At 43.1% G+C, this 12588-nt stretch overlaps 3 protein-coding genes across 13 annotated transcripts; 1 reads left to right on the forward strand and 2 right to left on the reverse strand.

Moving 5' to 3' along the window:
- Positions 1-308: 308 nt before the first annotated feature.
- Positions 309-6992, forward strand: LOC6560120 (phosphatidylinositol 4-phosphate 5-kinase type-1 alpha). Of its 8 annotated transcripts, none has more exons than XM_032734721.2 (17): positions 370-695; positions 1349-1383; positions 1454-1603; positions 1669-1866; positions 1926-2068; positions 2331-2846; positions 2904-3008; positions 3076-3208; positions 3280-3367; positions 3869-3931; positions 4177-4194; positions 4371-4454; positions 4532-4852; positions 5839-6076; positions 6130-6302; positions 6405-6490; positions 6803-6992. In XM_032734721.2, exons 1-17 carry the CDS (start codon positions 605-607, stop codon positions 6809-6811), a joined length of 2451 nt encoding a protein of 816 aa, XP_032590612.1. In that variant the 5' UTR covers positions 370-604; the 3' UTR covers positions 6812-6992. The 8 variants fall into 8 exon arrangements, with proteins under 8 accessions (XP_032590615.1, XP_032590612.1, XP_032590617.1 ...); XM_032734722.2 differs by having other exon boundaries at positions 371-695; positions 2916-3008; XM_032734724.2 differs by lacking the exon at positions 4177-4194 and having other exon boundaries at positions 309-695; positions 2916-3008.
- Positions 6993-7678: 686 nt separating this feature from the next.
- Positions 7679-8799, reverse strand: LOC6560121 (ER membrane protein complex subunit 8/9 homolog). The gene is made up of 2 exons (XM_001987182.3): positions 8520-8799; positions 7679-8460 (listed from the first exon to the last, which is right to left on the reverse strand). The coding sequence occupies exons 1-2, from the start codon at positions 8715-8717 to the stop codon at positions 8050-8052; spliced, it is 609 nt and encodes a 202-aa protein (XP_001987218.1). The 5' UTR covers positions 8718-8799; the 3' UTR covers positions 7679-8049.
- A 155-nt stretch (positions 8800-8954) lies between these two features.
- LOC6560514 (ATP-dependent zinc metalloprotease YME1L) lies at positions 8955-12164 on the reverse strand. 4 transcript variants are annotated; one of them, XM_032734528.1, is made up of 9 exons: positions 12052-12164; positions 11513-11955; positions 11385-11444; positions 11130-11322; positions 10966-11058; positions 10721-10794; positions 10337-10650; positions 9887-10277; positions 8955-9817 (listed from the first exon to the last, which is right to left on the reverse strand). In XM_032734528.1, exons 1-9 carry the CDS (start codon positions 12076-12078, stop codon positions 9157-9159), a joined length of 2256 nt encoding a protein of 751 aa, XP_032590419.1. In that variant the 5' UTR covers positions 12079-12164; the 3' UTR covers positions 8955-9156. The 4 variants fall into 4 exon arrangements, with proteins under 4 accessions (XP_032590419.1, XP_032590418.1, XP_001987219.1 ...); XM_032734527.1 differs by having other exon boundaries at positions 10337-10653; positions 12052-12136; XM_001987183.2 differs by having other exon boundaries at positions 10721-10803; positions 12052-12133.
- Positions 12165-12588: the final 424 nt, after the last annotated feature.

Consider the following 12588-nt stretch of genomic DNA (forward strand, 5'->3'; position numbering starts at 1 on the left):
GTATGATGTATAGGTCTAATTGAGTACAGAAACGCTAATAAAAAAACCAAACGAAAACATTAAAAGTGCATTAAATAAGTTATTTTTTGTGTTTGAGTTTAAATACTTAACAACAAATTAAGGCTTGCTTTAAGGGTGCAGTGCTTTCATTTATTTGAATTTCAAAATTGAAAAACTATCGATTATTTTACTCAATTGGCAAGGCAGTCGAATGCCAACAACAACTCTGCGTTTGATGAGTGTGCAGCCCTGGTGCGCATGCACGACACAAGCACTTCCAGTGCGCTTTCCAGAACGCCTATGAGTATGCAGTGAAAATGACAGTAGTGGCAGCAGTAGCAGCAGCAGCAGAGAAATCAACATCGTCGTAAACTTATTTGGCAAAAAAAAAAAAAAATAGACGCCAGACGAGAGCCAAGGTTTCTGCTCCCTTGGCCCATTGATTGGATAATCCAACAGAGCGAAGAGAGATAGAGAGCTGATCAATGAGCGCAATAAAGCAAGGCAACATGTTTTAGTATTATATTAGCTGTGGCTGGCAACGCGGTGCGACAGGATCAACAGCAGCAGCAGCAGGCGCAGCTGAAGCAGCTAATGCATCAGCATGGCTACGTCCGGCGACGGCGACACCATCAACACCATTGACATGGACAGCTCCTCCACATCGCAGGCGAAATTTGCAGAGCTAAGCAATGGTAATTAAAACGATACACTGACAAAAACTTCGCTCAACTTAACACAAAATATATATATATATATATGCTAAAACATAGACAAATTCACAGCCAAAAAAATCAATGAATGGCAAAATGGAAGTGGCCGTGGCGCATGTGTCTCGAAAGTAGGCAGAAGAAGAAGCGGTGGCTGGTGGCATGTGGTATGGGTGAGGGGTTGGGATTGGGGTAGTGGTTGGGATGGAGGCCATCCCCATTTCACGGATTGACTGACTGACTGACTGGTTGACTGGTTGACCGACTGTTTGACTGAGAACTCGCTTACAATTGATACACATTGAGGAAAGACTAAAAAAAGCAAATAAATAATAATCAAAGAAAACTTTTAAATGGCCAACAACCTGTCAACTATTTATGGATATTCTCACTGCGAGGGTGTGTTGTATGTTATATATGCGTGTGTGTGTGCGTGTGAGTGTGCTTCTGTGTGTGTGCTTCTGTGTGTGTGCCTCACCTAAGTTCAAGCTCAAGTTGATGTGTTTCCCAGTTGGGTCATTGGCTATTCATGTCCAGCGCTTTCTAAATTATGGATAAACTTAACAACACATAAATGTGGTTAACTAATAATAATACCAACTATCCACTTCCATTTCCACTTCCACTTCTACTTATAGTCTCCACCGACCATGTGGGTAACTCATCGCCCGATGTAAGTAGAGCCATTACACATGTGTCTAAATATATATATCTAGTATTAAAATCGTGCGTATTACTCTCAGTTGGGCAATCGACCGTTGCGGGCGGCCAACAAAACGGACAAAGAACGAAAACTTGGTCATCGACGTGTCGGCGAAGGCGGCGAGATTACCTACAAGAAGATACAGACATCGCAAATCATGGGATCCATACAGCTGGGCATACAGCATACCGTAAGTGAAAAATAATAAAAACATTATATTTTTGAAATATTAACGTTGCTGCTCTCGTTTTGCAGGTTGGCAGCCTGGCATCGAAGCCCAAACGGGATCTACTTATGATGGACTTCTGGGAAATCGAGAGCATTACGTTTCCGCCAGAGGGTTCTAGCCTTACACCTGCCCACCATTATAGTGAATTCAGATATAAGATCTATGCCCCGATTGCATTTCGTTACTTTCGTGATTTGTTTGGCATACAGCCTGATGATTTTATGGTCAGTATTCTGTATAATTTATAAAGATTTTCAATTTAATACTTGTTCATATTCAACAGATGTCCATGTGTACTTCGCCACTGCGCGAACTATCGAATCCAGGTGCTTCCGGCTCAATATTCTATTTAACGGACGACGATGAGTTCATTATCAAAACGGTTCAACACAAGGAGGGTGAATTTTTACAAAAACTACTGCCTGGGTAAATAATTGACAAAAACCAAATACAGTGGCCTCTTTCCAAGGCTTGCCTCCCTTTTCTAAGAAACTTATACTCACAATTTGGCTAATTGTAAACTTTAAGTTTCCTCGGTCAGCTTTTTTCTTTTCTTTTACTTTTAGTGACCTTGATAAAGTTAAAATATACTTTGAAATTGATAGTTAATTACACTACCAATCACATTTTTAGAGACCTTTGTATTTGATTTTGACTGAGACTGTTCTATTTTATTTTTTGTTTGCAGTTACTATATGAATCTGAATCAAAATCCGCGCACCCTATTGCCGAAATTCTTCGGCCTTTACTGCCTGCAAACGAGCAACGCCAAAAATATTCGTCTGGTGGTCATGAATAATCTGCTGCCGTCTTCGGTGCGAATGCATCTCAAATACGATCTGAAGGGATCGACGTTCAAGCGTAAAGCATCGAAAGCGGAACGTGCCAAGAAATCGCCCACATACAAGGACCTGGACTTTATGGAGCAGCATCCAAATGGCATATTCCTCGAAGCTGAAACGTATTCAGCACTGATTAAGACTATTCAAAGGGATTGCACGGTGCTGGAATCCTTCAAGATTATGGACTATTCGCTGCTATTGGGCGTGCATAATCTGGATATCGCACTCAAGGAGAAACAGAGCGAGCAACGTAAGCCGATGAGAGCACCGCTCGCCGAGGACTCGGATGTCGATGAACCCCTTGATGCGGCAGAGGGCGATGGCAAAGATCGGGATGCGGCAACGGGCATCAGCCGGAACAAGTGAGTATTTCTCATGTTTAAAACTAAAGAAGAGCATTTTATGATATGCTAATTAAGTATGGCATACAGATCGGTGAATCGACAGCGTCTAGTGGCACATTCAACGGCCATGGAGAGCATTCAGGCGGAAAGCGAACCCATCGATGACGAGGAGGATGTGCCGTAAGTCTGAATACAGTTCAAACATCACTCAAAAGTGTATAACTCATTGATGCTCGTATCGATTTAGGCCCGGTGGCATTCCGGCTCGAAGTGAGAAGGGCGAGCGACTCTTGCTTTACATTGGCGTCATCGACATACTGCAATCGTATCGGCTCAAAAAGAAACTGGAGCACACATTCAAGAGCATCATACACGATGGCGTGAGTGAAAATGGCAGCTCAATTATTGTAATTTGAATACATTATCTATGTTACTACTATCATCCATATAGGAGACCGTTTCGGTTTGTCGGCCCTCGTTCTATGCTCAAAGATTTCAAAACTTTATGGCTAAGACCGTATTCCGCAAGATACCATCGCGTAAGTCAGCTGGCTGTGTCGCAATTGGGTCAAGTACTCGTACTATAAGGCATTTTTGTGCTACAAAAAACTACAAAAATTGAAACACATCAAAAAGAAAAGAAAAATAACCAAACAGCAACATAAGAAAAACTACTCCTTGACCATGGCGTCGTTTTTTTGCGTAGCTGCCAAACACACTCAAGTAGCTTGAGACACACATACACACACACTCACACACCTAAACACACACACACATTAATATTTGTAAAATGCTAATTTTATTGTCTTTAATTCAGTTCTTATGCAGCAAAAATGCAATATAGTATATAGTACACATGCCCTTATGCGCTAACATTTGGTAGTCGGCTAATTTGTTGTTTATTCTTGAAACTTGTAAACCGTAATTTGAAAATTTGATTTTGTATTCTATGGGAAAAACGATCCGACAACAAAAAATGCTGTTTTTTTCTGCTTTCTTTTGGATATTACTTTGATGCATTACTTCACTTGTACGCATAGTGGATCTCCCAGAGATCAAAGGAAATCACAGAAAATTTCGTACCTTGGTAACCAGTTATATAGGTAAAGAAAACAACAACAATAACAATAACAATAACAAACAAAAAGAAAATGCAAATAATTAAATAATGTTTGATAATTTTTACTCACGATGTTTCAGTTTCAGTTTAAGAAATATCTTTTTTACATAACTATTAAGTTTATTATTCACTTTGGTTTCTTTTTTTCATTTGATTTCCGCTTCTGTTTAACGGCACTTGGTGGTTGGTGGGTTGATTGATTGATTGATGAAACCTCCGGACGCAAAGCATGCCTCGCAATTGCACGTTAGTCTTCATCCTTGTAACCCACATTCAATTGTAAACCGCAAAATGATCTTTGGCTTTGCTTAAAGTGCTGCTTCATTTTTTGCCTTATTCCTAATTCACGATTAATTATAATTTATAGTAAATGCTTGCTGCTTGATTGAACTAATTCGTGTTGTTTGCCACCATTTTTATAGCGCTCAAGCATTCGCCATCGAAGAGAAAAAGCCTCTCCAAGGCCATACAGCGCTCCATTGACAGCGAGAGCGAGCCGACGCGACGTAAGTGTTGAGGATGGGATGAGCATCTTTTGGGGAGAAAGAGGAGAGTCTACTTATTGCCTTATTTCGCCTTTCAGCTGTGCACACCTCGCACTCACACAGCAGCGGCAAAATACACCAGCAATCAAAGCCAGAGCCTGCGTCAACCGCTCTCAACTCGGAGCGTGATAGAGATCGAGATAGGGATAGAGATCGTGATCGTGATCGAGATCGGGAAAGTGGGCGTGCTGGGCTGAGCAATGCACCGCCGCCTGTGAGGCAGCGAGCGTCCACATCGGCCACCTCATCCGCTGCAGCTGGCAGTAATCTGAAGGCGCGTGTGCCACCGCCCGTGCCACCACGTGGCTCGCCACGTCGCAAGGACACCCCGGACAGTCGGGCGCACTCCACCACTCCAGGTATATCACCCAACGATAATAATTATACTGCACACACAGCCTCCATCTGCAATGCAAGCAACTTGCTCCAGTTACCCATTGCTGCCGAGGCAATACCCCGTTTTGGGGATCGTCGCTCACCCAGCAACGTGCAGGATTGGCTGGAGCTGCACGATCTGTTTGACAGTGGCACTCCGCCACCAATGGTGTCAGTGCATCGCAGTAGCTCTGTGCGCCGCCGGGAATCGCTGCAGTCTGGCTACTCCACGGCACGCTCCGACAGCACTTATCGACGCCATCAGCAGCAGCAGCAGCAGCCCCGTCTGCTCAACCACGTGGACATCTTCCAGCGACAGAACAGCTTTATGGCACGCAGCGAACGCTCCTCGGTCGGCTCCATTGTGCGCAGCTTTCCACCCATACGCGCCGAAAGCTATCGCACCGCTCGAACAACAGTTAGCGCCAGCACCCAGACAGGATCTCCCCGTATGACGAAACAGGAGATGCAGCGGCATCAGAAACGCAATCGGTATTTGCAATGTGTGGATCTGGCATTGGGTGAGGAGAATGGCTGCGATGGCCAGGAGGATAATCTGCTGCAGTCCGTGAGCGCTTTTCTCGAGGTCAAGCGCGAGCTGGAGGGCACATTTAACCGACCGAGAGCGCTGCCAGTGCTCGAGGTGACGCCTTCAGCAGATCAAGTGCCAGACATACATGTAGAGCAACAGCAGGGCGTCGATTTGGCTGTGCCACAGCGACCGAGGCGTGGCAAGCGACGTGCACCGAATGCGGCACCATCAACGATACCCGAGAGCACGGACACGCAATCGAATGGGACCTTGACTGTCAAGGATTCACGACGCAATAGTTGTGCCTAACAACTGCTAGATGCATGCTTAACATCTCACTTGCTCATAATTGTCTCATTTGCAAAAGCCCAACTCCCCCAATTGTCTGTGCCGACTTCGTCGCTCATTGTAATCTTTGTGTTCTCATTGTATTGCTAGGCACAACTCCATCATGCAGTTCAACACCTCCCCCTGCCTTTGACGACATCTCCGAGGACAGCTCGAACAAGAATAGCACCTCGTCGATTGGGCGACGATCGCATCATCATCATCATCATCCTCACCAGCAGCAACAGCAGCAGCAGCAGCAGACTCCGTATTATCAGCAACAGTATTCGGAACGTAAAATGAACATTGGCCCCGCCTATCGAGGCTCCTACAAGGAGGATATCGTTAGGTAAACAAATCAAATTGATTAAATTTCGAATTTTGAACGAATTGTGCTTCTAGCGTCTCTGAGGTGCATCTGGACACGTTTCTGGCTGTGGACACATCGTCGAGCAGTCATTATGGGTCGCGTGGCGGCTTGGCATGGACGCCACCGGCATCAGGTGAGGGCTCAACACCCACTTGGACAGAGGGCACACCCAGTTTTACGGACTCCAGTTCGAGTGGTGATCTCGGTAATTGGCACTTGTCATTTGTAATTGCAATATTCGCCTGTTTTATTATGTTTTATGTACTGTTACTACTACTACTGTATTCATTCACGCTTACAATCGTAGACAACTTCTCGCCCATAAACTCATCTAAAATCGATCGACACAAGCCGACGGTGGAAGATGCCATCAACTCTCTGTCCTCGGGAATGGTAAATATCACTGGTGCTGGCAATCTCTAGATCGACTCCTACTACTCCTTTGAATTAAAAATCCAGTTAGTCAAAAGTTAACTCAAAACCCCCACACTCACACATACGCACACACACACACAGACCTGAAGAGACCCACCTGATAGTTGCACACATGCCCAAAATTTCAACACGCTGTATTTGTATTTGTTGTTGTTGTGTTTTTTATTTCTTAAATTGTTTTTTGTCTGGCTGCGTTTTCAACACAAACACACACACCCACACGCACACACCCATACACACAAATTAATGTACCTTTTTGCATCATTATAGATCAACTAACATAGCATGTGATGATGGGGATGACACAGAACAACAACAACAACAACAACAACTACTTCTCGTTTACATGGTGCAAACAGATTTCGAATGAAAGACAAAAATACAGACACATATACATATATAGACATCATATTATAAAGGGAATGCTTGCGCGTTTGGATATATATATATATATATATACACACTGTTATGTATATGTATATAGTATATACATAGATATGTACATATTTGTGTACGAGTGCACTTGTATAGCTAGGATTATAATCAAAACAAAAGCGCCCTCGTAGAACTAACTCCATAACCAACAACAAAAGACAACAGATTTACACCCAGCAATATCTTCATGCATACGTATATATATAGATATATACAGGATACCAGCAACAGATATTGTTCAACACCTATATACAATATATATATATATATATATATACATATATACCAATATATATGTGTATGTTATACGGAAACAATAAATTTATCTATTGCATGCATGAAAGCAACGATAATTATAATTGATATTTAATATATATACAAATACATACAAACAAAAAATGCAAAAAGAAAACTTAAGATCAAAATCGTTGAAAACATTCAATATCCAGTTCCCGTTCCTTTCCCCATATAGTACCATAATATAAAGTGTATTGTAAAGGTTCATTCGATGATATTTGATTAAAGTAATATGGATAATATCAAATTCTACAATACTCTCAACTTATTAAGCAAACAAACATTTTTTTGCGATACTTTCTATCTCCGATATATCCACATACGTATTATGTACTTATGTATAATCAGCAATCGCGATATTACAATATTGTTGTAAAATATTTACATTTATAGGACAGAAAACCAAAAGCAAAATTCTATGCATATTATTCATTTGTATTTATTATTAATGGTAATTGTAAACATATTTAGGTTTAACTGACGACACGCACTCAAAACAAAAACATTACGACGGGATGACAAAGAAATGAAAAATATATAACACAGAGACGGAATTACGGACCGGATAGGGATAGGACTTGTACCCGCAAAACCAATACGAAAGAATTGATTATTTATTAATTAGTTGAATGTTATTTAACTTATATGCATTATTCTAAAGATTAACTGAAATCCAATTGTAATTACATACAATAAATTAAATTGCAAGGTTGAAATTCCGGCTCTGCTCTGCTCTCTCCACTCATTTCAAATGCACATTTTCTAATTGTTTAACATATGCAGTACTAGTACAACTTTTGCAAATCCTTCAGCGATTGATTCAGAAACTGATTGGTCCAGTCGTTCTCCGGATTGTCCAAGTGATTATCGAAATCGATGACATCCCGCATCGCGCCCCGCTTCAGCAGCAACGAAACACCCTCCAGCGTTTGTGCTGTTTGCACAATGGAATATTTGGCCTTTGACCAGCGCGTCGAGTCGCTCGCATAGCCATAGACGTGAAGCGCCGCCCGATTGTGCTCCAGGGACATCAGCTTGTTCTCGACAATCGCAAAACAGGCGTTCTTGTAGTTCTCCACTATTTTGTCAGCGATCTTCGCTGCTGGCGCCTTATCAATCTGATTGTCGTAGAAGTTCTCCGGTGCAGCATAGTAGCCGGCAATCACCAATCCCTCGCCATCAGCATAGGTATCGATCTGCAATTGCATACATTTAGCACTAGTAGTACAAATAGTACAAATTTATTTTAATTTACCTGATTTAGGGCTATTTCCGCCATTGGGGTCACATGCAGGCACTGGTGGAAAAGTGGAATTGCATCCGTAATTTGGACTACGGAACCTTTTTGCTTCTTCTCGGCCAGCAGTAGGCCGTTGACCGCCTGGTGTGGATATTTGGCCGCATGGAATACGATTTTAGCGTACGCCGTCTCGGAAAACTCATATTCACACATTTCAACTGATTATTTTGTATATATTTCTGAAACAAAACGTTGACTTGTAACTTTTCTACAATCAATTAGCTATCAGTGTGACCGTATGTGGCAACCACGTAAATAGGCCAAAACTTCACATGAGAAAATACCAGCAAAAATACTGCTCTGCTTAACGAATGTTATCGTGCCTAGCAGCTGTTAAAGCACAATTTATGCCAACTTGAGTTCAATGAATATTTGAAGAAAAAACATGAATAAAATATGTATAACATTTTATTACTTAACTGTTCGTCTGCGTCCCGATCTGTTATTGGTTTCTGTGCTTACGCTTATTATATATTGTAACTAAAAAATATATATATGTATATATATACGTATGTTTGTAATTATATGTATGTATACGCAGCGGGTGCCCAACTGACTCCAAAGAAAGAAAGAAAGAGGAGAAATACTAAGACTACTGGTTGTCATTCAATATTGCTTTGATATCATCCGCATCCAGAGTCTCGTATTTCAATAGTGCCTCTGCCAATGCCTTGTGCTCCTTTGTATGCTTCTTCAGAATCGCCTTCGCTCGCTCATAGCTATCGCTCAGGATACGCTTGATCTCGGCATCCACAGCCTCAATGGTGTTCGGTCCGAGGCTCTCGCCCGAGCCCAATCCTTTGGGCGACTCAATCGTACGCAGACCGACCTTCTCCGACATGCCCCAATCCTTGACCATATGTGTCGCAATCGATGTCGCCTGCTTCAGATCACTGCTGGCGCCCGACGTGATCTTCTCGGCGCCAAAGATAATCTCCTCGGCCGCACGACCACCCATCATGGTGTCCATCATGGCGAGCAATTGCGCCTTGGTGACATGATAGCGTTCCTTCTCCGGTATGTAGGCGGTGTGTCCCAGCGACGGACCACGCGGCATTATCGTGACCTTGTGCAGCGGATGCGATTCCTTCGTATAAAAGGCAACAATCGCATGTCCTCCTTCATGGTAGGCGGTTATCGTATTCGCCTCCTCGTCGGGCAGACGCGCCTTGCGCTCTGGACCCATAAGTACCTTATCACGTGCGGTCTCCAAATGTTTCATACTCACAGTCTCAGCTCCATCAATGGCAGCTCTGTGAACAAAAACAAACAGAATTCAAATCAAAATCCTTGCTCGATATACGTGTATATTATTGACCCACCTCAGTGCCGCCTGGTTAATCATATTCTCCAAGTCGGCACCTGTAAATCCGGAGGTGCCACGTGCCAGCAGATCCAAGTCCACGTCATCGTGCAGTATCTTTTCCAAATACAAAGAGAGAATCTCTTTGCGACCGGTAAAATCGGGTGTGGAGACCACGACTTCGACATCAAAGCGACCCGGACGCAACAGGGCCTGATCCAAGTCATCGCGACGATTCGTTGCACCGAGCACTATGACGCCAGCATTCTGATGGAAGCCATCCATTTCGGAGAGCAGCTGATTAATCGTCTGATTCGCATACGGATGGAGGACAGAATTCGTGCGCTTGGCGCCAACGGAATCGATCTCATCGATGAAAATGACGCAGGGAGCACGTGCCTTGGCAGCCTCTTTGAATGAGACAAGAAAAGAATTATCATCCAGCATCCACAATCTATCGGCTACTTACTGAACAAATCTCTGACCCGTCTGGCGCCTTGCCCGACGAGAACTTCGTCGAATTCTGGTCCGGCTGCATGGAAAAACGGAACATTCGCCTCACCGGCAACGGCACGGGCCAGCAAGGTTTTGCCTGTGCCCGGTGGGCCGACGAGGAGCACACCCTTGGGCAGCTTGCCGCCCAGATTTGAGAATTTGTCGGGGCTCTTGAGGAACTCGACGACCTCCTTCAGCTCCTGCTTGGCCTCATCACAGCCCTTGACATCATCGAATGTAACATGTATTTCCTCCGGATCCACCTCGACCTGGTTGCCCAGTTGTATGCTGCTAAATTGATGCGAGGTGTTATGAAATGTTCATTCAGTAGATCGGGGCAGTGATCTAGAATACTCACCGGAACACGGAGCCATTCGATGAGGTGAAGAAGCTGACGAAGATGCCAATGAAGACGACGATCACAATGAGTGTCTGGAAAATCTGCGTGACAATTACTGAGCATTATTCAAGACACTAAGGTGCATTACAAGACACAAGGACGTGAACACAACAAACACAATTAAATCAATCACAAAAGGGAAGCAAGCTAGACAAAAGCTGGGAAGAAGAGGAGGAGGCTATTAGCTATGTGTATGCATTTACCTTCAGATATTTCATTGTCTTTCCCGATTTCTGTGAATCTTCCGCATTCGATGCAGCCAAATAGCCCTCAGCGAAAGCAATCTTTAAGCTCTCCTGCAAATAAGTTTAGCATTATAATTCCTGCTTTATCGGACAATATCAGGCAGCTATATATGTATATATACCGCATTCTGAGGGCTGCCGTGTTCGCCCGATTTGCTTAGCAGCTTCTTGAGCCTGTCTGCCTGCATGTTGTGTTCGCCATCGGGTCGAAGTGGCGCACCTTGGAGCGCAGACTTCAGTCTGGTTGTCATTGTGGGATTGCGTTTCTGATCCGCCTCAATGGAACGATCCGTCTTAAAGTCACGCAACTGTCGCCTGCAATTAAATCCGTATTGATTGCAAACATAATTCTTTAACTAATTCCACAATTTACTTACAGCTGATGAGTCGCTAGCAGCGGATTCAGCAGACCTCTCATCACAGTTGGATACATAATGCTGCAATTGAGAGATTACATGTAGTAAAATATAAAGAAGATAACACCTTTAACAGTTAGTTGACCTACATAGATCCGATATTTTGTGTGGCTTTCAGAGAGAGTTCAAACTTGCAATTTTGTTGTTTGCCCGGAGTAGTTTGTTGTTGTTGTGTTGTCGCCGGTTTCTCAAGTGTGACGTGCACCTGGCGCATCGAGGGCAGCATGCTGGTCACCTTGACCAGTGCATCGTTCACTAGCTCCTTGTCGAGTATGCCATTTAGTCTCGCCGCCCTCTCCACGATACCCTGCAAACTGACACCAGACTTGCTCAGCAGCGTCTTAAAATCCAGCACGAGGTCATGGCTCTTTCTACTACTACTACTGCTGCTGCTGCCTTTGCTTGTGCTGCTGGAGGCGGACTTTGATTTGTCGGCAAAGAATCGTGGAACGCTGGCATTTGCCGGCAATTTGGTTCGCTTCACGGTGTAATAGTGCGGTTTTCTACTGAAGTTACCCAGATAAAGGTACGGCTGTCATTGGAAATGGAAATTCAGAAATGTCAGTGGTTTGTGTGAAATGTGCATTGTATAGCGGGCGAGAGGGAGAGAGAGTTGCCCGGCACTTACCACAGAGTGTGTGTTGGCAGAAAACATTCTCAGAATATACAAAAATTTTATTAATTACAATAACAGGCTTAGATCGGGCGAGCGGACGACAAAAATTTTTGACAGCTGAAAATGTCATAATCTTGTTGCGTCCGTGTTGCATCCCTGATGATTGTGTTGCAGCCCTTGCATTCAGTTACCCCGCCATTCTTACAAATTTCAAATAATAAATGTTGAATTCGTTATTTACTCTAAGCCCTTTTATTATTTAAACATTTCGTACAATTTTTGCTAATTTCGTAAATAAAATCATCTTTAAATGGCTCTGAAGAGTTTGTTTTGGCAATTTTTGCCTAACCAAATTTTATTGTGGTCACACTGCTAAGAATAATTTCGTAATTATAATAAAATGAATTGCAAAACGAAAGAAATTAATAAAAGTGTGTTTAAATGTTTATGGAAACATTCTAAATATTTAGCTTAATGTGTATAAGTTTGAGATTTATTTAATTATACCTTTAAAATGTACGAAATACCGTTACCGATAAGAATTTATCG

The sequence above is a fragment of the Drosophila grimshawi genome, unplaced genomic scaffold (assembly GCF_018153295.1).
Source record: "Drosophila grimshawi isolate 15287-2541.00 unplaced genomic scaffold, ASM1815329v1 contig_1369, whole genome shotgun sequence".
Taxonomy (NCBI): domain Eukaryota; kingdom Metazoa; phylum Arthropoda; class Insecta; order Diptera; family Drosophilidae; genus Drosophila; species Drosophila grimshawi.